The following is a 27762-nucleotide window of genomic DNA, read 5'->3' as shown; positions in this document are numbered from 1 at the left end:
ACTCCTAATGATCATAACTTTGATAACAACTAAGACTGTTTTCTGAGTGTTCAGTGAGACTTTGTAAGTGATTAAATTAATCTCAACAGAATTTGATTTCAAAATACTATTCTCAGCTTCTCATTACTGACATGGAGGTTTAAGGACTTTTATGAAGTCAGAGACATTATTATGTTTGATATCAGCTTTTAAAGTATGGTAGTATTTCAAGATAGTGTAAGCTTGCTGGCTTTACAATTTTATGGACATTTGGGAGTAGAAAATAATCTGATTACTTTTTGCATATTGAGTGTCTTCAATGTCTTGCTGTATTTTTTGAAGTAAAAATTGTTTAGCTTAGAACTTTGAGGATTTTATTATTAAAGTGGCAAATATTTAATGATCTGTGATTTGAAAAGGAGAACTCAAAACTGTGTACCTATAGCTATTTTCTCCTACTCATTATTGTACATGTTTGATGGCATACAATTTAGTGCCTTAATTATAAGAAAAGATAAACATCTTTTTAGTTTTATAGCTATCTTGATTAACTTTTAAAGTTATTTTCTCAGTAAAATAGTCTCAAATTTAGTTAAACATTTACAAATTATTCTAGGGTTGCTTCTAGCTATTCCACAGAGAGACAGATGTCACATGATTTGGTTGCTGTTGGCAGGAAAAGTGAAAACTTTCATCCACTGTTTGAACATCTTGACTCAACTCAGAATACTGAAAACAAACCTACAGGAGAATTTGCTCAGGAAATCATAACTATAATCCATCAAGTTAAAGGTTGGTATATTTCGCACATACATTAGGGATAACACAAAAATATTGTACTGACTTTTCACGAGACATAGGTAAATATCTGTGATATTGTAGTAGTAATTAATATTTCATTATAAGTTAGATCCTTAATTAGGAAATCTGTTGAAGAGAGTAGCACATATTAATTCAAGCCTAGTTGTTCTTTATATGTAGTTCCAATAACTTGATGCTTCAACTCATAGTAGATTACAAATTGAAAGTTATAAAGGAAGAGGTTGGCTGCTGCAAAAGACAAGTGTACTGAGAGCAGAAAGAAACAATAACTGATAACTGAATAGGAAGGAGGAAGTAACAAAAACCAGATATGAAACTCAAGAAACTCAAGAAATCTGGAAGTATAGGTCATTTGGTCGTATTCTTAAAGCCCCTGAGGGCATTACTGGGACTTTGTGCCATAAGGGTGATGCTAAGCGATCAGTAGAAGATTCCAGTTTGATTTGTTATACATTATGACATCAGGACATTGCATAATAAATACTTCAAAGGTTTACATTGAACTGTTGTGTTTTCCTTTTACTTCTGGCCAGTTTCCATTAATTGGAAAATTTAGTCATGTAAAATAACTTTCCTTATTGATGCTGCATAAATAAGGCAGTTGTGGGTATTATAAACTGGGGTCTTTTGAGAATTTCAAAATTTATAATTTTATATTTCTTACTAGATAACTGTGTTAATCTTTTTTACCTTCATAAAACATATTTTGCAAATGAATTATTTTCTCTGCAGCCCTCAAACTAAGGCATATATTTACTTTAAAGCATGCAGTTTGAAACAGTTCACCTTCTCAATACCAGCACCTCTTACCCAAAAGAAGTACGATTCTTGGCAGACAGGGAGCTGGTATTGCAGAAAAATTCAGGAGATTGTCCCAGAGCAAGAACAGTAAGTTAGGGAAAAGGATTGCTTAAAGTAGCATTCTCATGGGTCAAGTGTATTATCTTTCTCTTTATTCTGTTAAAAGCTTGTAGCATAGCCGCTTTCAGAATGTCTTCATGAACTTCAGTTAACGTTAAAGTAAAATGGCATTAGGAGGCCTTCTGTGATACGTAAGCATAACATTTAGCCTTTGTTCAGAATTGTTTTTGATGTTTCAGGGTTGTTTTTGGAGTTATTTTTCACTCTAGGTAAAGAGTAGAGCTCTATACCAGCTTTACTTCCCAGATGTAGGAAGATCTTACCTTGGAGAAGAAAGGTCCTCTCTTTGAGAGAGCCACTGTCTTTTCCTCCTGGCAAGTAAGCAGGCATGTCAAATAGGAGCAGAATCTTCGGGTTCATAATTCCGTTTACTGTTGCTTGGGCTTGGGAAAGTGTGTGAGCACTACAAATTAGTCTGTGGGATAAGCTTAGGTCCCATATGTTTTCAAGAGAAAACAGGTTGGATGTTTTTTAATAGTCCCTTCTTCCTGTGCTTATTATATATAATCTTTTAAGTGGAATCAGTTTTACATTGAGATACAACTTTTTTTTCCCTTTTGCAGCAGATAATTTTCCATCACTTGGAATTACTCTACATGAGCGTTTCTCAAAAATGCAAGTTACACAAGCTGCAGATGTAAATGAATTTAAATTGAACTCAGATCCAGAAATTCACAGGTAATGAGTGATTATTGTATGCCCATTTAACTCATGGGAATGAACCTCAGAACAGATTGTGGGAAGGTGCTGCCTGCCTCCTGGGCTTGCTGTAGACTCTAGAACTGCATTTCCTGCCTAAAAACAGGACTAACCCAAGCAGGTACTGGGCCAGTGCACTTTGATAGACTAGGTTGTATTGAAGCCATGACTAGCATTGTTTAAATGTGTAGGACTTTGAAAATATTTACCTACCTAACTTTGATTCTGCTGTGTCTATAGTAATTGCCTACTGAAGTTATCACTGGACGATGAAAGACAGTTGTCGAGCCATTGAAATCATGGGTTGCTTCATGTGGTCAGAAATGGCTGTTCTGAGGGCAGCCGGATGAAAACCTATGTCTTCTGCTGGCACCTGTCCAAACAGGTGGTGCGCCCTGTCTTGTGAGCTGAGTTGAATCAATGTTAGAATGCGGTAGATCACCGGAGCCAAGTTTAAGGTTACACAGACTAGTGATTTGAGAACCACTGAGGTGTCACTGATGTTGTTTACAGGATATGTATGTCCTGGGAGACTGCCATATGGGTGAAAAACCACCTGGTAGCAGATTTCTTTATCTTCCTCCAAGACACACCAGCTTTATTTCAAAATCCATTCTGTAATAATGGAATCAAGGTATCAGTGTATAACATAATTATTTAATTGTAATATGCCTTTATTATTTTAGGAGAATAGATATGTCTTTGGCCGAGCTTCAGAGTAAACAAACTATGGTATATGATTCAGAACAGGTAAGTGAATATAATTTTTGATGAGAGATTATCTTATTGTTAGTATACTAATGGATAAGGGAACTGGTCATTGGGAGTAAAAAAGGTAGTTAAAGTGGGTGAGGAAGAATGATTGAGACCCAGGAATCTGAAATTTACAAAGCTCTCCAAGTGACTTTAGTTATCAAAAGGTTGCAGAGAGAACACTGGCAAAAGACAAAAATATGCCCTAAGAGAGACAATCCCTAAGGGTAACAGCTTTGTAAAATTGACATAAAATTATAGTGTTTAATGTTCATTCCAAAACTTTACACTGTAAAGCTTGCAGGAAGTATGTTTGATACCTGTTTTTTCCAAAGCAGTCATGTGGGATATATTTTTAAGTTGTATGTAGAATGAATGCAAAGTAACTTAGTTTCATTTGACACTGCTCTTCTGTGTACTGAAGATTGTGGGAAAGATTCTATGGAATATGAACTAGAAAAATAATGGAAATAATACTGAATTTTTTTTTTTGTTCCCACCCATACCACCTCCCTCCCCGCCATTTCTTTGCTAATTAGGAAAACTATCTTAACTAGCCCAGGGAGAAGAAAACTGGCTCTTGTTTTAGAAGAAATATATCAAGTTCTAAAAGAACTGCTAATTTATTCATTGCGAGTGAAGAGTTTTTATAGAGGAGAGATTTTAATACATTTGTGATAGAATATATAAATAATATTTTCACTTGTGAATGGTTACAGTTTTATTGTACTTACGGAGATAGGTTAGTTTATTGAATAAATGATATTTTCAGAAAATTTCTGCTCATCAAAGTACTATAATAAACTTATAGGAAATTTGAGGATTTTTTAAAAATCACCTCTAATTCAACCACTTAAGACAAAATATTATTTGATCATCTTTCCTTGCAGTCTTATGTCTAGCACTTTAACATGCACTATCACAGTACATGTAGTTTTGGATGCTTTATCTTTTACTTAAACTATAGTAACATTCCTTTTATGTAAAATCTCTGAACTCCCAATGACCTTTTTATAATTGAGGCTTTGTAAGTTTTAATTAACTTTTTTCAGTGTTTTTCCACGGTTATTTCCACATAGTCTGCATTACCATAATTTAAATGCTTGTACATTATTCCTGTGACTTAAATTTACCATAAAATTATTCTTCCCTTCTCCTTTAAATTTTTTTCACACTTAAGTTACTTTCATTTTATGGTTATTTTTAAAATATAACATTTTGAATATACTTGGGTAGATAGACTTTTCTTTGGTATAGAGTCCCAGAAGTGGGATTCTTGGTTCAGTGTTATGAACTTTTCTGACTCTGTATTGTCAATTGTGTCTCAAAATATTTTTATCAGTTTACACTAGCATGAGCAGGATGAGTACAAGGTAACTTATTTAGGACTTTTACTTAAGGTTCTTGTTCGATACGGTCTTTGTGCAACTAACAGTAATGTGAATGGTTTGTCTTCTGTCAAAATTCCTCAGACTCTGGTCAAAATAATAGATCCAAATGACCTACGACATGACATTGAAAGAAGGAGAAAAGAGCGGTTACAGAATGAAGATGAGCACATTTTTCACATAGCTAGTGCTGCAGAGAGGTAATCAGTAGATGAAAAACATCCTGTTACCAGACAGCTTTTGGTTTTAGCATATTTTCCAGTTTTCTGTGTGTGATGGTAATTTTCACTTTAGTGTAGGAATTTAATTCTTCAAATCCATTTTACATGTTTAAGTGAAATCTGTTTAAATGTTTCAAAGTTATTCAGTGGTCATCATATGCTATTTCATTGAAACAATAAAAATTATGGGGTAGGTGAGTATTTGAGGTCTTTGTAATCTAGAGAAAAGTGTAATAGCTTTTTTAATATTAGCAGGAGCCAAGACCAGCAAATTTATGGACTATTTGGCTCGAGCTGATTGAAACTCTGACACATTCTGCCCTTTAGATTCTGGTAGTCTTTGAATGTTGCAAAATTCCCTGAGGTCAGTGCCATCCTCTTTCAGAACTCTTTGTGGATGTCTGTCCGTGTGAAACAGAGGCAGGTGTAGTAGAAAATGCAGAAGAGACCTGAGTTTGAATCCTACTTCTGCCAGTTTACAAGCTGTTTGCTCTTGGGCAAACTTGCCTAGTTTCTGGAGCCTTTTCCTCTATAAAATGAGAATAACCAATTTATGTTGGACAGGTTAGAAATATTAAATGAACTGGCACATGTGAAGTTACTTATGCCATGAGTGGCAAATTGATTGTCAGTAGATCCTTGTTTTTCTTTCCCAACCCTGTTCCTCTTTTTAGGGGCTCTGAGTATTCTAGATTGGTCCCAGTTTATCCCTAGTCCTGAGAACTATGTAGAACTCATGGCAACTCTGGGACCTCATATGATTATGAGATATAATTTAATGGGAAAAAATTTCCAGTTTACTCAAGGGTCCTCAAACTATTTGGATCTCCCAGAAGGTGGGAATGTATGAATAGGAAGGGCCAGTGCTAATTCTCTTTCCACAGTCCTTAGTTTCAAAAATTAAAATATTTGACTAGACTTATAAGTCATGTCTATGGCTAACTAGGTCAAGATACATGGAGCGTGTTTAAAACTGGACTTGATACTGACAATAAGTTTGGGACTAATTAAAAGATAGCAAAACTGTGTGCTGAGGCATATGAAACAATTGAAAATAGTTAAAATCTTGTCCCTTGGTGGGTGAGTCTCCAGTTTCCTAATATGACACGGCATGACTGTGCTCTTTAGTGACACAAGCTCTCAGTCATGCTTTTCTTGACTACTCAGCAAGTGTGAGAAACTCAATGTACCAAGAAAAAGGTTTTTTAAAACAGATTTAAGATAATCAATGTATTATAAAGACCATGTAAGGCCTCAGAATATATCTTTACCCTTTGAGGTGACGAAGAGCTTGAGCAATGGAGTTAACACCTGAGTTCAACTCCTGGCTCTGTAGATACCTAGCTATGTGACTGACCTTGGGCAAGTTACTTAATCTCTGTTTCTTCAGCGTAAAATAGAGATAAGAATTATACTTACCTCACAGTAGTGGTGAAGATTAAGTAAAGTGATGCATGTAAGCTACAGAGAAGTTGGTCAGCGTTAAGTATTATTAATGTTAGCTTTGAGGATGGCGTTGTAGGGTGCAAAAATGTCTTCCTGCAAGGTGTCTTTTTCTGGATCTGTTGAACTGTTTTATTCGTATTGGATGGCTGGTGTGGCATGGTGGAGCCATGAGGTATTTTTTTTTTAATTCAGATATTACTGACCATAAAATTCACCCTTTGGAAGTGAAGAATTCAGTAGTTTTTAGTATAATCACAAAGTTGTGCAACTATCACCACTATCTAATTTCGAAACATTTTCATCACCCCAAAAAGAAACCCTGTATAATTAGTTGTCACTCCCTATTTCTCCATCCTCCCAGCCCCTGACAGCCACTAATCTACTTTCTGTCTGTATGGATTTGCCTATTCTTGACATATAATTGCAATCATATAGCAGGTGGCCTTTTGTGACGGGCTTCTTTCATGTAGTATAATGTTTTTTATGTTCCTCCATGTTGTAGCATGAATATTCCTTTTATGGCTGAATAACATTCCACTGTGTGGATACACCACATTTTGTTTATCCATTCACCGGTTGATGGATATTTGGGCTGTTTCCACTCTTTGGCTATTGTGAATAATGGTGCTGTGAATATTTGTATGCAAGTTTTTGTGTGGATATATTTTTCACTTCTCTGCTGTATATACCTAGGACTGGAATTGCTGGTTCATATGATAACTATGTTTAACTTTTTGATGAGCTGCCAGGCTATTTCCACAGTGGGTGCACCCTTTTACATTCCCACCAGCGGTGTATGAAGGTTCCATTTTTATTTTATTTATTTATTTATTTATTTATTTTTTGCGGTACGCGGGCCTCTCACTGTTGTGGCCTCTCCTGTAGCGGACGGAGCACAGGCTCTGGACGCGCAGGCTCAGCGGCCATGGCTCACGGGCCAAGTTGCTCCGCGGCATGTGGGATCCTCCCGGACCGGGGCACGAACCCGTGTCCCCTGCATCGGCAGGCGGACTCTCAACCACTGCACCACCAGGGAAGCCCGAAGGTTCCATTTTTAACACATCCCCACCAGCAGTTGTTATTGTTCATCCTTCTAAAAAAATAATATGGAAGCTTTCATCTCTCACTTTATCCTAATTCAATTTCCTTGTTAACATAATAACATTTTATCCTTTTATCTTAAAAATTCAATTTATCAAAATCGACCTCATTAATATTTTTGCGTAAACCTTTTTAATCAAGTCAGTGTATAGATTTCCATAGAAATTCAGAAGAAATGAAATATGAGGAAATTATAAATCATAGGATGTAGCTATTTCCCTCCTGTGTGATTTATTTTTTTCCCCTTAAAAGTAGTATGCAGACTCTGTGTCTATGTTTGCTCACCATTGTATTCCTACTGCCTTGGGCTCAATTCATCTTTGTTGAATGAATGAAGACTTTCCAAAGGTGTAGACAGGACAGAAGATACTGAAATTGTAATGCATTTAGATTTTGATCACTTTTTATTCCCTGATACCTTAAAACCTTTTCCAAGCAAGCCTCACACCAGGGCATTCTGTCTTGTCTCTAAGACCCTGTTGTTCTCTATTTTTTCCCACTTTCGACCAGCCTCTTACCCTAAAGTCTCCATGTCTCCTCCTGACACACTGTTTCTCCCTCTTGTCACCAGCATTACTAAGTTCCCTACACTGTCATTGAGGTGCTGTGTTATACGGGCGTGGTGTGTGTGTGATAAAGCAGCTTCAAAATAGCATCAGTAGACTTCAAGAGGACATCAAACTGCCTAGATTTTCTTTTTAGCTAGGCAAGTTATAGAAAACATCAGTTTTAATTTTTGCTGTTGTCACAATCTGTAATCTACTGAACTAGAGTTAACTTTATAAAGATCATTTATTCATCTATTCAACAAATATTTATATATTAATGTCTATGTTCTAGTCAGTGTTCTAAGCACTGACTTAGAACACTGAATTTGCACCATTTTAAGCATACAGTTCATTGGCATTAAGTACATTCACAGTGTTGTGCAAGCATCACCACTACCCATGTCCAGAGTTTTTCATCTTCTCAAACAGAAATTCAGTACCAGTTAAACAGTAACTCCCAACCCCCAGCCCCTGATGCCTCTATTCTTTCCATCTCTATGAATTTGCCTATTCAGAATACCTCATACATATATAAGTAGAATCATGCAATAATTGTCCTTTCCAGTCTGACTTATTTCACATGGCATAATGTTTTCATCCATGTTGTATAATGTGTCAGTATTTCATTAAAATAATTTATTCCTTTATAAGGCTGAATAATATTCCATTGTAGGGATACACCACATTTTGCTTATCCATTTTTGTGATGATGGACATGTGGTTTGTTTCCATCTTTTGGCTATTATGAATAATGCTGTTACGAACACCGGTGTTGTCGTTTTTTTGATTATAGCCATCCTAGTGGGTTTTAAATAGTTTCTTGTAGTTTTGATTTGCATTTCCCTGATGACTAATGATATTGAGCATTTTTTCATGTGCTTTTTGTGTGTCTTCTTTGGAGAAATATCTATTCAAATCCTTTGCCAATTTTTAAATTGGATTATCATATTTTTATTATTGAGGTGTAAGAGTTCTTTATATATTCTGGGTACTACCCGTTCATCAGATATATGCTTTGCAAAGAGGATTGTTTAGAGTCTATTGTTTTGTTTATAGAAGTAGTACATGCTAATGGTGAACATTTGGAAAAATATAGTAAAGTATAAAAACAAAAATATAAGGCATTCTTAATTTCACCAGTCAGGGATGATTACTGTTAGTATTTAGTACAGTTCCTATCATTTATTTTTTTCTGGGCATATATGTGTATATTTTAAATAAGTGAAATTATTCTCGGTGTGTGACTTTGCCCCCTACTTTTTTGACTTACTATCATATCATGAACATTTTGACAGAATATGGGTTTTTTTAACATTTCAAAAAATCCTGAGTGGCTATTCCATGTCAGGTTCTGGAGTCAGAGCTGGGACCACAGAACGAACCATCCGCAGTGCGTCCTGTGAAGGGATCGCACCTTGCTTGGTGAGAAGGTGCACCAGTAGTTACAAACACTTGTGAAGACCCCAAAGTGCCACATGTGCACATAGCAGGGACACCTAGTCCACCTCAGAGGGGTCTGGGAAAGCCTTCTTGGAACAGGTGCAAGTGGGGCTAAATCTTGAGGTTGATCTGAGTTGGAAGGAAATTACAGCAGAAGGCACCCAATGGGCCAGTGCGTGGAGGCAGGTGAGGTTGTGGTGCGTGCCGAGAGCTGCATGGAGCTGATGTTCCTGCAGCTCGGTGTGGGTGTTGCAGAGATTGGGATGGAGAGGCCGGCAAGGCTGCAAGGGCGTGCGCCGGAAGAGTCTTGGGGGTCAGTGAGGAGGAGTGTGGATTTTGTCCCCATGTCACTGGGGGTCCTGTGGGAGGAGTGTAGCAGGGCCGAGGCCATGAGCCGTTTGTTCGCCACAGAGCAGGAAGGGTCTGAGGACCACTGTGGGAGAGGTGGGATGTGACAGGGGGAGGACCCCCCAAGGGCTGTGGGAATGAGGCCCCGGGGTTAGAGGATAAAGAAGCCCAGGGAAGGAGCTCCCTCCCAGGTAGGGATGGCCAGGAGTAGCCCTTGGCGGCCTCTGGGCCTCACTACAACAGGAGAGGGGAGCCAGCAGTATCAGAGGCCCCAGCTCTGCCAGTGAGCAGGCCTAAGCCGCTCACCGGCCTCTTCTCTGGAGCTTTCACCACTGAGTCTCTTGGCAAGGGGGGCTGTCCCGTGCTGCCAAAGGCTCAAGAGCCGTGACTATCTTCCCTCAGGAAACATATGCTCTACATATGTATGGTTTCGGGGGTTACAGCCCTAGGAAGCCTGTCCTTGGACTCCAGATTAAGAACCCTGGTCCTAGGGATATGGTTTTCCCCCTATCGCCAACTGCCAACTTTGCTAAATAAAGTTTTTTGATAAATGAGAGTTTTAGCCCCGGTAAATATTATTTGTAATTTTAGTAGTGATAGATCATTGAGATTTTTTTTTTTTACTGTTGCGCTGCTTTAATTGTTTCCAAAGGGTGTAATTTGATTTCTCTTGTTTATTTGTCGGATAAATGTCAACTAATAAAAGATTCTTATTTTCTCTCTTTCATTTTGTTAGGAGCGATCAGCATTCCAGTTTTTCAAGGTTGAAGAATACTCATGTTGATGGATTCCAAAAACCTACATGTTTGGTAAAATCAAATTTTAGAAAATTTATTCAGAAACCTTACTTGGTAAGATTGCAGTTCCAACTTTTTTATTTTTGTATGTTCCATTTTCCTTCTCACATGTATCTATAGGTACAGGGATCACCAGTATTTTTCATAATGTTTGTAACTGTTTATTAAGTAAGTGTTATGATTCTGTTGTTCAGTGTTAAGATTCTGTTGAGGCTTATAGTTATTATGACCAAAGAAATGATCATCTCATTTGATTTATCAGAATTTTATTGCACTTATTATAGTACTAGCTTTCTTAAGTTTTTTTGAAACAACTTTATTAAGGTATATTTTACATACCATAAAATTCACCCATGTAAGGCGTACAATTTAATGATTTTTTGTAAATTTACCAAGATGTGTGACCATCACCATAATCCAGTTTTAGGACATTTTCATGACCCCTTTTAGAACCCTCAGGCCTATTTATTTATTCCATGTTCCCACCCACAGCTAACAACTAATCTACTTTCTGTTTCTAAAGATTTGCCTTTTCATAGGGCAGTTCACAGAGTGGCAGCTGGCTTCCATAAGAGCAAGCAAATGACAGCTAGAAAGATGGAAGCCAGAGTCGATTTGTAACCTAATCTCAGAAGTGACATCCATACTTCGACCATACTCCAATTGTAAGAAGCAAGTCACTAGATACAGACCACACTCAAAGGAAGGGAATAGCATAAGGGCCTGGAAACTGGAAGGTGGGGATGATTGGGAGCCTGGTCAGAAGCCGCCTGGTACAGTCTTCCCACTGGCCCCCAGTGATTCACATCCCTTCATGTGCAAAATACACCCCCTCCCTCTCAAGGTCCCCCAAAGTCTCATCTCATGACATGTGTCTTTATGCACTTATTCAAATGTATAGGCTTAGCATAAACTCAAGATGACTACTAGGAAAAGGGTTTTATATGACTTTTCTTAAAAACTGGGGAGAGAAATAAAGATGTGAAAGAGGAAGATTTGTGAGAAGTACAGACTCCATAGCAAATGGAATAAATAGAAGGTTATAAGACTATTGATTTTGGAAAAGAAACTGTCTTCAAACTGGGCCCCATCGGGCTTTCCTGGTGGCGCAGTGGCTAAGAATCCACCTGCCGGTGCAGGGCACACGGGTTCAAGCCCTGGTCTGGGAAGATCCCACATGCCACGGAGCAACTAAGCCCGTGCGCCACAGCTGCTGAGCCTGAGCTCTAGAGCCCGCGAGCCGCAACTACTGAGCCCACTTGCCACAACTACTGAAGCCCGTGTGCCTGGAGCCCATGCTCCACAACAAGAGAAGCCACCGCAATGAGAAGCCCGTGCACCACGATGAAGAGTAGCCCCCGCTCGCCGCAACTAGAGAAAGCCCGCGTGCAGCAACCAAGACCCAACGCAGCCCAAAATAAATAAAAATAAAAATAATTTAAAAACCAAAGGAAGCAACCACCACCTTTAGGGAAGAAAGCGTAGAGCTCTAGAAGCTTAGAGAAAGGCTGCTGTGAGCTGGGTGTGGACCTCCGAGGAGTGGGAGCTGCCCAGCTGGAGCTGGCTGTGTCAAAAAAAAACAAAAAAACAAACTGGAGCCTGAACCAAAGGACCACTGCCAGGATGAAAAGCAGAACAACAAACATACAGGAAGGAGCAACCCTGCCTCCTCTCTTCCAGCCTTCCAGTCTCCCTCCAGTGTCCCTGTGGGTGGGATCTAAGTGGGAGCCGGCTTCAAGGACTGACTCCCAGTCCAAACCCCAAGTCGAGTATAGAGTGAGAGTTGGGAGTCTGAGACAAAGCTTAGGTACTAAGCAGCACACATCCCATCGGGGTGCACTGGTAAATGGAATAGAGCAGCCCCCAGGAGCCCACCACCAATGATCCCGTCCCCTCACCTGATGATGAAGTGTGACCCATATTAATGCTGACTGAAAAGATACTTCCTTTTTGATCGAATGGATTCCTGAATGGAGGGAAATCAGCCTGCGTGGATGCCCACAACGTGTAAATATTGTACCAAGAATGTTATCATATGCATCCTAACATTTAATCTTTACAGAATAGTCAGTTCTGCTAGAACACAACATAGGCTTTCTTAAAAAAAAATGGGCCCCATCTTTTCTGCTCCCATCAGAGGTTTCAGGTTCTTTGTGGTTACAGTCTTAATATTCTGCCTTCTGATACTTTCCTAGACATGGCGGGAGCATCTACTCAAAGCAGGTACCTGATTCAGCAGCACCTGCCTCCTGTAGCGTTGAGAATTTGTGTTCTCAGACAGTGGCAACTCTTTAGCAACTCCTAGTAATAATGGGTTTGTTTCTCTTCTGGATGCCTGAATAAATACTAGATTTACAGTCCATTTTCTAAAAGTCACCCATTGTGTTATACAGGAGTATGTATTTTGTTACACTTCTCACATTCATGAATTAAACCAACCCCTCACAAACTAGCATGGGTTACATGAAGGAAGATGTGTGTATGTTCGTACAGCTAAGCTACATGCTACATGTTTTGTGTTCTTAATCCCATGCATTTAAAACGTGTATTTTGGGGGGACTTCCCTGGTGGTCCAGTGGTTAAGACTCTGTGCTTCCAATGTAGGGGGAGTGGGTTTGATCCCTGGTCGGAGAACTAAGATCCCACGTGCCTCACAGTGTGGCCAAAGACAAACAAACAAACAAAAACATGTATTTTTTGAATGGTAAAATGAACTTTTAAAAATAAAATTTAAAGTATATTAACCATACTAATACTTTTTTCCTGCAGAATTATCATACTATGCAGAGAAAAGACGTCATTACTCACAAACCATTTGGAATTGAGGGAAACCATCAAAATACAAGAGGCTTTAGAAGAACTTTTAAGGTAGAGTGCTATTCTCCATCTAATTCTAGCTTTGGGTTTTTGCTTTGAACATAATGCTCTAAGTGTTAGTAAATTAAAAGCTCTTTTTGTTATATTTCAAATAGTAGCTTTAAATTAGTATTTCTGGATTATAGTTAACTGTAATCAGGTTAATGATGACCCCTTTCCTCAGGACTTGATTTTCAAATATTTTTTTTTTTTTACCAATGGAACCCTTTTTCAAATATTACATGGAAACTCAAATACATAAAACAGATCCAGATGGAGTGGCTCAAGGTGGAGAGGTGGGCAAAGTCCCAGACCTTCCCTTTAAGCCTGCCTCTTTACCTCTAAGATGTAAGCGCATAGCTATAGAGCCTTCTCCAGGATTCAGTGATTGAAAAACCCTGCCCATAGACACACAACCCTCAGAGGCCTTCTGGATCATCAGAGAAAGACTCTGGTCCAACATGCTTTATTAAAGCATATTTCATCACATTCTAATTATTTGTACAGCTACGTCTGATGTCAGTGATACTTTTAATCAATGAACATGTTTGTTTTTCCAGAACACTTCATCCCCCAAACATATGGAATAAGAATTATAGTGCAAAGTATTGTGTTTCTCTCTCCTTGCTCTCATAAATTAAGGTGCTTTTTAAATCCATTTTGACTGAATTTCGTGCTTATGATAGGTCCTTTTTTCATATTTTTCCACTCTACAGTGTCTCTTTCCCCTCCCCCCAAAAAGAAAAGAAAAGAACCTGTTTTGGGGTTTTTTTGTATTTTAAATTATTAATTGATTAATTAATTAATTAATTTATAAATAAACCTTTTTATTTATTATTATTATTTATTTATCTATTTTTGGCTGCCTTGGGTCTTTGTTGCTGCGCACAGGCGGCGGCTACTCTTCACTGCGGTGCACAGGGTGCGCAGGCTTCTTACTGCGGTGGCTTCTCTTGAGAAGCATGAGCTCTAGGCGCGCAGGCTCAGTAGTTGTGGTTCGCGGGCTTCAGTATTTGTGGCTCACGGCCTCTAGAGTGCAGGCTCAGTAGTTGTGACGCGCGGGCTTAGTTGCTCCGCGGCATGTGAAATCTTCCCGGACCAGGGCTCAAACGCGTGTCCCCTGCATTGGCAGGCGGATTCTTAACCATTGCGCCACCAGGGAAGCCCAAGAACCTGAGTTTATTTTTGGTGAAAGTAGCAGGCAGTCTGGCGAGAGTAGTTAGCTCATTAGGAGGAAGTTAGTATGAGCAGAAAGGTAGTATAAATGATCTCCAAACCATAGACTAGGAGTGTACTTGAGTGATCTTCTGTTAATACCTTGGCTTCCTGAGTCAAAATTCTTGGTGTCAAAAGACTTTTTTCAGGGAATTCCTTGACCGTCTAGTGGTTAGGACTCCACCCTTTCACTGTGAGGGCCTGGGTTCAATCCCTGGTCAGGGAACTAAGATCCCACAAGCTGCGCGGTGGGGCCCAAAAAAAAAAAAAAAAGATTTTTTTTGTCAGTGGGAGTAACACAATTTGTAGCCATTGCATAGATAACATTTTTAGCCAGTGGTTCATGTACCTAAAAGCATGTGTGACATTAGGTTTTCAAAAATAGGTAGGACCATAGACTGTATAAACATGTTTTGGGACTTCCCTGGTGGTCCAGTGGGTAAGACTCCACGCTCCCAATGCACGGGACCCGGGTTCGATCCCTGGTCTGGGAACTAGATCCCACATGCATGCCGCAACTAAGAAGTCTGCATGCCACAACTGAAACATGCCACAACAAAGATCCCACGTGTTGCAACTAAGACCCGGTGCAGCCAAATAAATAAATATTTTTTAAAAAAACATGTTTTATACCATCTTTTAATCTCTTAAGTAATGAGGCATAAAATCAACTAAAAATGTAATGTCTGTATAACTTAGAGGCGGTGTAGTTGGGCATTAAGATTTAGGTGTTTCCTACATGTTGCACTTCTCATTGGTCAGATATAGTCAATTGTAGTAATTTTTCTAAGACTGTTATAAGATCTATTTCCTGTTACCCATTCTCCTTAAGGGAAAGGTCTTTAACATTAACTTATTTAAAAAATGTTTTTCAAAATATGTGCATTAATCTTTCCTTTTGACCAATCATTTAAAGCTATGTAATGTTATATGGTTGTTTAGAAATTCACAATTCTTTATAGTAAAGTAGGGGGAAGAAATAATCCTTCCTAAGAAAAGGAGCTCTTTCATTAAAATTTACTTTTTACATAAATTGGACTAATTCAAAGCCAGATAGTAATCACCTTATTAGATATGTAAAAAGGGCAATGTAAATCTCAAGATTAGCCCTGATGTATGAAGTTGGTGCAGATAGTTTTAACAAATTATAGTGTCTCATTATAATTCTGTTTTACCTGGAATTGTTTGTAGCCTTAAGAAAATAATTGGAAAATAGGCCTGGCATAAATACTTTTTAATAAACTTTTGTGTTTCATTATGCATAACATACCCATTTGTTAAATCATTGGGGAAAGAAGAATCTACTTAATTTTTATAATTACTCCTTTGTAAGATACCATTTGTACATTTCCCACATGGGACACACACAAATATTCATTGTCCTCTATGTCTATTGTAATATTGGGCAGTATGCAGGTCAGGAAATGTCTTGTTAAGTATAGCTCTTATCTTGAAAATATGTGCTGTAGTGGGATTTTTATGGTAAAGAAAGATTGACTCAAAAGTACTGACAAGAGGGACTTCCCTGGTGATCCAGTGGCTAAGACTCCGTGCGCCCAATGCAGGGGGCCGGGTTCGATCCTTGGTCAGGGAACTGGATCCTACATGCCACAACTGTGATCTGGCACAGCCAAACAAATAAATAATTTTTTTTAAAAAAAAGGTACTAAAGTTAGTACCTTTAACTAGAGTAAAGTTAAGAGAGTTTTTGATTCTTTTTTTCAATTTAAAAAATTTATTTGGCTGTGTCAGGTCTTAGTTGCAGCATGCGGGATCTTTCATTGCAGCACACGGGCTCTTCATTGTGGTGCACGGGCTTCTCTCTAGTTGTGGAGCGTGGGCTCTAGAGCGCAGGCTCAGTAGTTGCGGCATGTGGGCTTGGTTGCCCCACGGCCATGTGGGATCCTAGTTCCCCAACCAGGGATCGAACCCTCGTCCCCTGCATTGGAAGGTGGATTCTTAACCACTGGACCACCAGGGAAGTCCCAAGAGAGTTTTTGATTCTTAAATAGATGTTGATACTTAATGTCTTCCCCCACCCAGTTGGGATTTGATATACTTCACTATGAATAAGAAGGATAATTCTGAGGTTTTTAAAGTTGTCCTTTTCTTAGTATGATAAATTCAAGAATTTCAAAATTTAACTTAATAGTTTTAAAAATTCATTTATATAAAATATTTTTAAGTTGTTATTATACAAAATAAACTAGGAAGCTAGTTTGAGGAAAACATGCTTTATTACCATCTTTAACCTTTTCTCTTTAAATATCTGTAGTACCTAGAATTAAGGGAAGCTCTAAGTTCCAGACCTTTTCCCCTTTCTTATACTAATAAAATAGACTTGGAAGCTATAGTTTTAACATTTAATTTTTTTTTCCTTTACAGACCAACTTTAGAGGTGGCATGTTTCAGCCCCAGTATAAATCAGGCCTAGTACAGAAGAGCTTGTGCATTCAGGCTAAATATCAGCGTTTACGGTTTGCTGGTCCAAGCGGATTTATCACTAATAAATTCAGAGAAAGATTACTGAGGAAAAAAAAGGTTAGTTGGATTATGATCATTTAAAAATGTTGACTGACTTTTGAACTCTTAAAGTATCTATGTTTAATAGATAAATTCAGTTTGTAATGTAATTTTGACTTAAGAAACAACCTAGAGATCAGTGTTCTTATTGCATGATAATTGAAGAATGCCTTAGCTATTATACCTCAAATACTTTGAATATGCTAGCTGTTTGAACTTTTTACTTTAGAATTTCTGTTGTATGGTTAATCTTTGAAATGGAAAATCAGGTAAAGACTTTTTACCTGATATATTTTAGCCTGATACAATGCGAATTTTCTAGGTACCAAAAAATATTGAACTGACTACATAAAAAGGGTACATAATTACAAAATACACTAACTTTTCTTTTTTTCCCATTCATTTATGTTTTTTAATTGTGATAAAATATATATACCATAAAATTTGCCATTTTAACCATCTTTATGCAATTCAGTGGCATTAATTACATTCACAGTGCTGTGCAACCGTCACTACTCTATGCTAACTCTAACTATTAATAAAAAGTTTCATTACTTGATAATTTGGATTGCGTACTCTTTTAGTTGTGGATTGATTTTATTTAAATTCACCATGTTGGTATTTGAAAATGCAGCATAAATATCATATAAAAATAACGTCTGCAAATTATATTTTAAATGAGAACAATAGCATTACATCTGTTGAGGCATGTTTGTCAATTTTTGACTCATTTTTGTTAATAATTTGGGGCTAATATTTTCTTCTGAGTAGATGATGTATATCTAGTGTTGCTATCAAATAATCTAATTGTGGTTTTATACATTTTCTAACCTTCAGTGTTGCCATAAATATTCATGCTTGTGAAGACTTTACACTGAGCTTACTTAGTGATTTTAGTAAAACTTACTTTTCAAAAGATGGACCAGTAGAATGGAGTTGACAACTGATGTTTTTTTTGAAGTTTTAGCGTTGAATAGAATATCTTCTGTAACTTCTCCCACCCCTCAGTATTAACTGAGTGCCTTAAAAGAGGTTTTTAATTTCACTGTGTATATCACTCTTGGTGTTAGGAAAGCTATCTGTTCTTTAAAAACATGAATGTAACTGGAGTCGTTTTCCCCTCTCATACACCTCCCTATGTTGGACCAAGGTGCTGCTTCTCTTCCTGTCTCATATGGCAAGTTTCTTTGCAGCAGATCTTCTAGGCATTCATCCCCAGTCACAGGTGGCAGCCTGGCTGTTCTCAGGGAAGCTGGTCATTGATCCCCACTCGAGGAGGAAGGGTGAGGCAAGCCTTTTCCTCAACTGCAAGGTTGGGTTTCAGGTACATATTGTGTGTTTTTCTTCTGTTAGCTCTGTGCTGAACTTTGATTGTTAGCTTCATTTAGCTCCATTTTTACCTCTGTTTTTTAGATGATTTGGGGCTCCTGAGTGCTTACTTGACTGTCTGCCTCAGCCTGCAGTTTCTGTATGCTCATTGAACTTGCTCCATTTCCTCATCCTTTTCTTTGCCTCAGCTTGCCCCATTCCTGCTGGCCGCCCAGTTCTTCCAGACCACATTGCCCGCCAGCCTCACTTAACAACCAGTAGAAACCAGACATCAAGCCTTCATCTTAGGACATAACAAGTGTGTCCTAGAAAGAGCCACAACCTGCTATGGGTCTCCAGGCTTCAGGGCCTAGGCTTTTTGTGTCATCTAGAATGTAGCAGTTGCTGTTAGGTTCCTGGGCAGATCACAGCCTCGCCTTCCTCTTGCCTTTTGCTGCCAACTGAGAGCTTTAGAAGTCGTCGCCACACGCTAGATTTTTAAAGAGCCAGTGTCTACTACTCTTTTTCTTGGGCCTACCATTCTGGATGCTGCTTCCTAGATGTTCGTGTTGTAGCTACTTTGACATGAGCTTTTCCAGCCTGGCTACGTTCAGTACCTGCAAGCAAGGCATAGCCAGGCTTTGTATAGATTTGTGTTTGAACTAGGCCCACCTCTATGAGCATGGCGTGAAATCAGGCACCCTACTATTAGCACCCTTCTGAACAGTTGGGCTCCACACTCTCCTAACCTTTAGGGAAAGGAATGAGGCATCACATCTGCTCTGTTTCTGCCAAGGTCTGAACTCAGGTACTTTTTAAAATCTTATTAGTTATCTATTTCATACATATTAGTGTATCCATGTCAATCCCAGTCTCCCAATTCATCCCACCACCCCATCACTACCACTCTCCCCCCTTGGTGTCCATACGTTTGTTCTCTACATCTGTGTCTCAATTTCTGCCCTGCAAACCGTGAACTAAGGTACTTACAGCTTACTTGGCCTTAGAGCTGTCCTAGTAGTATTGTGCTACCCTGGAATCCCATTCCATATGTACAGACTGACAATTTAGACCTATTACTCCATTTTACCTTGGCTTTCATGCCCTAAAGAAAAGAAGTGAAGGCCTGGAATCTTTGGTTTCTTCCAGTGTTGCCTCATCCCAAGCTTTAGCATTGGGGGGGAACTTTGAAGGTCCTGCCCTGGAGAGAAGTCTTAGTCCAGGCAGCATCTGTACCCTGCTTTGGCTTTTTGTCCTACTAAGGAGTTGATTGTTTTCATTATTAGACCACCAACTAGATTAAGGATGCATGGTTAATTAATTAATCTAGGTGTCCTGGAACTTCTTGAACCTGAAATTAGATATGAACCTATGTATTTCCACATGCCTCAAAGTCCACCAGGAAAGTTTAGACTGGTCTTGTCTGGATTCCTCACTCCCCCACCATATTGAAATGTCTGGGCTGATCAGTCATGGCTTGAATTTCTTATAATGTTCATCTATAATATAGTCTGGTTACTGTGCCATCAGACATGTGCTTCTTGTGTCCAGTGCCAAACAGCTTCCGGGAAGAGTTGGGGAGATCCTAGATGTGCTCCTGATGTGTCCTCTTGTCCACTTACCAGAATAATCGTGGCCTCCCTAGAACTGAATTAGCTCCCCAGCTGCCTACAATGGAGTAAGATTCCCAAGCAGTATTAGTAAAGTACAGAACTAAAATGCTTCCTCCTCATTCATCATGCACTTGTCATATTAACCCCATTCTGGTGCCCAAATTCCATTTTATTATGTTTCCTTTCTCTTGGATTCTGTGCTTGGGGTGGAAGATGAGGAGATGGGAGAAATGTCTCTTACCCCCTGGAAAGAAGCTTGTCTTTTATCCACTGTCATTCACAAGCGCCCCCATGAAATATTCTCTGCTCATCATAGAAGGTTTTCAGAAACTCTTGAGGGTCTGACTATGTACCAGACTAGGATGGAGAACCTATTCAGAATTCGTGAAGCCCCCACTGGGAACATTGCCTCTGAAAAACTTTTAGCAATTGTATGTTTGGTCAGGAAAACATGGAGTTCCTCAGCATCCTAGACTCTCCAGTAGTCCCCTGGTACCTGTCAGCTCGGTGCCTACCAGAGCTCTGCCCCTGCATAGAAAGGGGGGAAGGAGAGAGCAGAAAGACACTGTGAGAAGGAAGTTAGAGACTGGGATTCATGGCTTTTGGGGTTGAAAAAAACCATTAAAGACATGGGGTACAAAGATAGAACAGGAACCAAGATCAGATGAATCAGCAAGAACCTGTTATACTGCTGCTGTGTTCCTCGAGCTGAAGGATGCTGGGGCACAAAAGAAGTGATTATTGTGATGGTTGCACAACTCTGTGAATGCACTAAAAACCATTGAGTTGTACACTTTAAATGGGTGAACTGTATGGTATGTGGATTATATCTCAGTAAAGCTGTTAAAAATAAAATAGCCCTTGCTCTCCTCCCCAGACCACTGATATCTCCTCAGGGTCTGTAGCTCTCACAGCTAGCCAGCCAAGCTAGAAACTTGTCATACTAACCCTCCCAGTTTTCCTTCTGACTGCGATTATCACAGGTGTTCTTATTTGTATCACTCATCCATTGCTCCATCCAATTCATTCATTTTAATAGCCGCATATCATTCCACTCTATGGATGTCTTATTTATTTCAGTGCTTTTCAAACCTCTTTTGCTTACATACCCTAAAATTATGAAAAATTATCTACCTCCTTGTACATTTTTAGGTTGGTATCTAATACTTTTTAATCATAAGTTTAACTTGTTATAAAGGATAGAATTTCTGGCATATTTTAAATAGAGAGTCTTAAATAAAACTGTTACATCATTGTTTTAAATCTCTTCAGTGAACCTGCACACCACAGGAATTTGGTAACTAACATCCATTTTTTAAAGCATGCAGACGAGCTCTTTTAACAAGTGGGAAATATTACATCATTCTTTTTTTTGCCTTGAATTTGGATTCCATTCTGTTTGCCCCATAGACTTTTTTTTTTTCTTTCTTTCTTGCGGTACGCGGGCCTCTCACTGTTGTGGCCTCTCCCGTTGTGGAGCACAGGCTCCGGACGCGCAGGCTCAGCGGCCACGGCTCACGGGCCCAGCCGCTCCGCGGCATGTGGGATCTTCTCGGACCGGGGCACGAACCCGTGTCCCCTGCATCGGCAGGCGGACTCTCAACCACTGCGCCACCAGGGAAGCCCTGCCCCATAGACTTTTATTTTTGAAAGTCTTTTATTGCTCACCAAATCAAATTTGACACATAATATTAATAGATTTCTGTGACTCTTAGGTGTTAAATATTTCCTCTGGATTGAATGACCATTACAGTTGATCAAAATAACGTAAATGTATTACAGATTTTGTTAAGTATTGATCAGACAAAAGTTTTATTGGAAATGCATTTCTCTTTTCAATTAGTTTGGGTAGTCATAGATAAATATTACTTATTAGCAATAGAATTATAGTGTTCAATTATCAATTCCATTTTTTCTTTTTATAAATGTAAGTCCTGAGAAACCTTGTTTATCTGATTGTATAGACTGGAATGAAAGAACTTTTATTATAGCAATGCCACTCCGTTCTTTGGACTCACACTGAATTATAGGCCAAAAAGTCACTTAGTGATCTAGCCTCAAAAAGTATTTTGAATGTTCTTTTACTGACAGCTTGATTTTGTCCTCCTACAATTAAACGAAAGCAAAGAAATGGAAAGCATCCGACTTGCAGAAGTATGCTGTTTATTACTAGCTGCTAGGGTTGGTTCACTTTCTTGGCACCATCACCAGTATTTCCAATTTCCCCCTCTTTTGGGGGGGTTCCCCAGGTAATGCAAAGTACTAAGATTCAGGATGAGAAGGTGTATCTTCCTAGTATAAAAGTGGGAGGTAGGGAATCAGCCTTAACCGATTGTACAGGCAGGTTATTTTGGAAAGCAAACATTGAGAATTTGAAGATCTGGCAATTGATTCCCTCCAAACTGTCTGTACCCACATACCCACTGGAAAGTCTTCATATACCCCTAAGGGTATGTGTAACCCAGTTTGATGATTACTGACTTACTTAACCAAGCGTCTGTTCATGACTTCAGGATAGTTTACAGGTTTTCATTATTTCTGTTAAACCACTGTGCACACTGACATTTTGGTACCTTGCCATAGCTCCCTTTTTACTCATTTTTGTTCTTGCCAGAAGTACATGAAAGTTCCTGTTTGCCTGCACCCTAGCCAGCACTCCACATTATTAATCTTTATTATCTGTTGTCAGTTTAATAGCAGGAGGTAGTTCTCATTTGCCTTTCTTCAGTTATTAATGATGTGAACATATTTTTTATATGTTATTTGTCATTTGTATTTCTTCCCTCAATTTCCTTAGTTCTGTGTTTTACCAGTGTTTCTGTTGAGGGTTGGTACTTTTTCTTACTGATTTTTAAGAGCTCTTGATTTACTGAGGGTATTAACCTATCATATATTTTGCTCCTATTTATTTCATGTTAGTTGGCTGTTTATGGTGGCTTTTACATTACAGAACTTGTAAATTTTCATGAACCTGTCAGGTTAATCCTATATGGCTTTTAGATTTCATATCATGTTTATGCTTATAAAAATTCCTTACTGTGTTTCCTTTAAATGGTTTTATGGTTACTTTTTTCAACATATAAATACTTGTTCCTTTTAGAATTTGTTTTTACGATACAATATAAGGGCAGGATCTGATTTTTTTCCCAGTAGATAGTCAATTTTTCTAAAACTGCTTGTTGAGTAATTTGTCCTTTCCCCACTGATTGAAAATGCCACCTTTACTGTATGCTACATTCTTAGGTATTCCTGGTCTGTTGGGGGAATCTTCAGAGCCTCTAACTTGCTCCCTTGCCTCCTGTGATTTGCTTATTCCGTCCCTTCACAAGTAACACAGTTATTGTCCCAAAACACAGTCTGAGTCATATCACTCTTGTGCAGACACCTTCCAAGGATTCTGTTGCCTATAAAAAAAGAGACCAGACTTGTTAGCCAGGTCCAGCCCTAAGCTGCCTTTCTAACCACATTTTTCCATGCACCACCCTCTGTTTTTTGGAGCATAATATATGTTTTCATGTATTTTTTAAAAAATTATTTCTTTTATTTTTGGCTGCATTGGATCTCCGTTGCTGCGCGCAGGCTTTCTCTAGTTGTGGTGAGCGGGGGTATTCTTCGTTGCAGTGCGCGGGCTTCTCATTGCAGTGGCTTCTCTTGTTGCGGAGCACGGGCTCTAGGTGCACAGGCTTCAGTAGTTGTGGCACATGGGCTCAGTAGCTGTGGCTCGCAGGCTCTAGAGCGCAGGCTCAGTAGTTGTGGCGCACGGGCTTAGTTGCTCCGTGGCATGTGGGACCTTCCCAGACCAGGGCTCGAACCCGTGTCCCCTGCATTGACAGGCGGATTCTTAACCACTGCGCCACCACGGAAGCCCGTTTTCATGTATTTCTGTCTTTGTTCCTGACGTTCTCTTGGCTAGAGATAGCCTCCTGATCCCCATTCTTTTCTTATTAAACCCTGCTTTCCTTTTATGATCCACTGTAAAGCCTTACCAAAGCCCTCTCTTTAGCTCTTGTTTCATTTGGTCTCTAACTGTTGCTGTTTACCTTCCTATTTCCCCAAATAGTTGATCAACTCCTTGAGGACAGAGGGTACCTTATTAGCGTCATGTCTCCCCGTATTACCTTTCATATAGTCTGTCTTTAAAAATGCTTGTTGAATGGAATCTAATCTAATCATACACACACACACACCCCCATCCATAGCTCTAAAAAGTTAGTGAACAGCAGCAATTGTGTCAGGGGTCCCCAAGACCACCCCGGGTTCAGTGATTCGCTAGGAGGACTCAGAGGACTCAGCATGTGGTGGCGCTCGTAGCTGAGATGTTCCAGCGGAAGGCTGCACAGCACAATCCGCACGGGGGATTGGCACACGGGCGAGTCCAGAGGACACCAGGTGCAGGTTTCCAAGAGTCCCCTCCCAGTGGAGTCACACAGGATGTGCCTGAGTCCCCCAGCAACGAGCTGCGACAACACGCGTGAAATGTTGCCAACCGGGGAGCGTCGTTAGAGACTCAGCGCCCAGCGCTGGTCACGTAGGCACCCCCTGCCAGGCACGTACCACATTCCAGACTCAGAGCAAGAAAGCAGGTGTTCAGCATAGACCATGTTGTTTGCACAATTTATGCACTCATCAGTGGTGGGAACCCTCCTGAAATCTAAGTTCTTAGATGCCAGCCAAGGGCCCAACCTTATAATCAGGACTTTTAAACAATAGCGGTCAGGTATGCTATATTAACTCTTTTCTGCACAGCCATATTTTTGAAGAGCTTATTTTCACAGATGGTAAGTGCCTAGAGAGAGGTGGAAAGGATCAGTGTGTTAGAAATGGTCAGGGAATGTATGCTAAGTACTGTGATTTCTACTCTCTTCACCAAAGAGGTAGGTTGTAAGCTGAGTCATGGAGAGCAGGACTTAGAATGGGCTACAGCCAAAGATCCATTTTTGGGAGTAGAATGTGGAGTTGGGTAGAGACAGGGGTATGCAAATTACAGAGGACCTCGAAATCTGGGTAGAATATAGAGGATGTGATGTGGTGACAGTAGGACATCTTCCTGGACTGAGAAGGAGAAAGTGGTGTTTGAGGCTGATGGCTGGGTGAGCAGGTTCTGGGAGGAGGCGAGGTGCAGGAAGATCAACAAGGAAACGGTTGACTCAAGTGTCAAGTTATGAAAACCTAGAGGAGGGTGATGCTCGTATGTCTAGTTCAGCATTCTGCTTAAAATAGGTTTTCAAATAATTGGAAGAATGCAGGGATCAATCCGAGAGGTAGTGTAGAAGAAGCCATGTCAAGGGTGAATGTGATGAATAATTCCACATTTTTATAAACAAGATATTTCCGTTGAAAAAGTTTTTCAGAATTATTATAGTTAGCGTTTCCTTTTACAGTTGTTAGTAGGCAACAGATATTTTATTTGAAGATCAATGTAAATGATGTTTATATTATATAATGAGTAAAGAAATAGGATACAATGTATTCTGGCTCTGTTTAAAGGAATAATGTTGACAAAAATATATATGCATGTATTTTGAACATTTCATTAACCAAAATAGAAAGAAGAATTTTCTATCAGTACTGTTTTTGTTTGGAATTAAACATTTCCATACTAATATAAGTGCCAAAAAATAAATCAACTTTTAAATTTCTTTCAGTTTTAATAATGTAAGATCCTAGTAAAAGGTAAGGATATATTTATTTAATAAGTTTTTTAATGTCCCAGAAAAACATGTCATTCTACCATTTTTGCTCTTTTATTAGTTGCATGGTCCCATGTTTGTGGTTGGTAATTTAACATTTTGCATAGCATCACAGTATAGAATTCACATTTGTTATCCTTTAATCATAGTCTTATTGTTATTGTGAATTCCTTTTCCTTTGTTTATTGAAGCCATACATCTTCGTACATTGTAGGTAACCATCCAAAAGCAGGAAAGCTTTCCCCCCTCTAACAGCTTTCTCTGCTGTTACCAGTCATGCTAGAAGACTCCATATAGTTTTAGAATTAGATACCATATGATGACAAAGATAAAGTGCCCATTTGAGGTTGTGCGTGTGTCACATCAGGCTCTGTTCTTGAGGGACTAAGGTTTAAGAGTCTTGATTTTTTTGTCCGTGATGTCCCCAGTGAAACTCGCCCAAATAGCAGAATGCTGTTTACATTAGCTTACTAATACCAGCCTATCAGTGCCATGTATATTTTTTGTCCTACTGACTTAGCATTTGATATCCACTTTGATGTGTTTTTTTGTTACTTTGTGTCTTTGGGAATCCATATAGCTTTGTGGGGATCTTGAGTGCAAGTGGTAATACATTAATTAAAATATTTTGAAAATTGCAATGTAAACAAAACTCTAGCTCAGATGTTTTAACCAATGCTTCTTTTGAAGTCGGTATTTCTTTTGTTTTCTCTCAATAGGAATATACAAACATTGCCCCAGCAATCTAATCTGGAATTGTTACAAATGGAAATGACACTACAGGATGATATTTGGGAGCATCTTTTTGTCAAGAGTTAGAATTGGCACTAAAGCACTAATACTGTAACTATCTTGATAAAATAACTTTATTTTTCCGTAGTGGAAGGCTGCAACTTTTTTACACTTAACAATTGCTTTTAAATTACAGTATTCAATTTAAAAGTTGTATTAACTACAGCTTCTTTTGCAAAAAGTCTCAAAAGGGCATTATTTGTTGATGCATTTTTCTCTGAGCATGGTTTCATAGAGAACTGAGTTATATCCAGACGTTTCTATGTTGAAAGTTTTGCTTATGTAATAAAAACAAAAACAAAAGTACCTGAATTGTATAGTGTCTGTACATGAAAGAACTTTAAACAGTGGCCTTACCTAGCAATTTTTATACCAGATTTTTCTTTTTCTGATGACATTTTGGCTTACAACTTGAAGTTTTCTTAAGCTTCTGAAGATCAAGGTCTATATAATTCATACATTTCATATTATGACATAAGAAGTCGTAAGAAAAGGTGCTTCAAATTTTCCATCAGGTAGTTACGAGTGCACTGAATTTTTAGTAATTGGTTCATTCAGTTTTTTTCCACAACTATTTGCTCTTTTCCAACTTCAAAATGCTATTGTGGAAAATACATAAAGATTTTATAATCTGTATTCCATCTTACTTTCCCTCAGGGTAAGCTCATGCATATCATATTTTTAAAGGCTTTTAAAAAAAACTGACAGACAAAATCTCATATTCAGAAATTGTACTTTACTACTACAGCATTACACATTTTGCAAGCACATATTATAAAGTGTTTATTTTCAGTTCAGTTGTATTGAGTACCTACTATGTGTAAGATAACATTGGTAGGATTTTAAATGATATTTTAGGTCTCAATGCCTTATTTCTTTATGTTTTCTGTGTTCTGCTTAATAGTTCATATACATTCCCAATTAAACTTTTGTGAAATGTTTAATTGTAATTAAATAAAATACTGTTGCTCCTTCTGCTTGAAGCAGTTACTTGCCAGTTTGTGAGAACATTATTTTAATTTCGTGTGAGAATTACAGCCCTTGGTAGGATCTGTGGATATTTAAACCACTGTTCTGCACTTACAGAGACAGAACTTTCTGCATCAAAATCTGGTAAGCACTTAACTTCTTCATGACTGGATTATGAAAAATCTTATTGCAAACGTTTAATTTTTTAAACATGCCTTTAAAAGATAGAGTAGGGGCTTCCCTGGTGGCGCAGCGGTTGCGCGTCCGCCTGCCGATGCAGGGGAACCGGGTTCGCGCCCCGGTCTGGGAGGATCCCACATGCCGCGGAGCGGC

At 38.8% G+C, this 27762-nt stretch overlaps 1 protein-coding gene across 17 annotated transcripts in view; it reads left to right on the top strand.

Annotated features, from left to right (window-relative positions):
* BCLAF3 (BCLAF1 and THRAP3 family member 3) overlaps positions 1-27749 on the top strand; it is a 63319-nt gene extending 35570 nt beyond the window's left edge. For 10 of the 17 annotated variants that reach the window (XM_055081728.1, XM_055081735.1, XM_055081733.1 and 7 more), the window contains 9 exons: positions 596-771; positions 2286-2400; positions 3108-3171; positions 4647-4762; positions 10403-10517; positions 13233-13331; positions 16920-17075; positions 18208-18381; positions 18471-25616. In XM_055081728.1, coding sequence (XP_054937703.1) covers positions 596-771; positions 2286-2400; positions 3108-3171; positions 4647-4762; positions 10403-10517; positions 13233-13331; positions 16920-17075; positions 18208-18381; positions 18471-18488 — 1033 coding nt within the window. In that variant the 3' untranslated portion in view covers positions 18489-25616. The other 7 variants (XM_028482456.2, XM_055081729.1, XM_055081731.1 and 4 more) reach the window with 7 other exon arrangements.
* The last annotated feature ends 13 nt before the right edge of the window (positions 27750-27762 follow it).

Source organism: Physeter macrocephalus, chromosome 21 (assembly GCF_002837175.3).
Source record: "Physeter macrocephalus isolate SW-GA chromosome 21, ASM283717v5, whole genome shotgun sequence".
Classification (NCBI taxonomy): domain Eukaryota; kingdom Metazoa; phylum Chordata; class Mammalia; order Artiodactyla; family Physeteridae; genus Physeter; species Physeter macrocephalus.
This window is presented reverse-complemented; position numbering and strand designations above follow the sequence as displayed.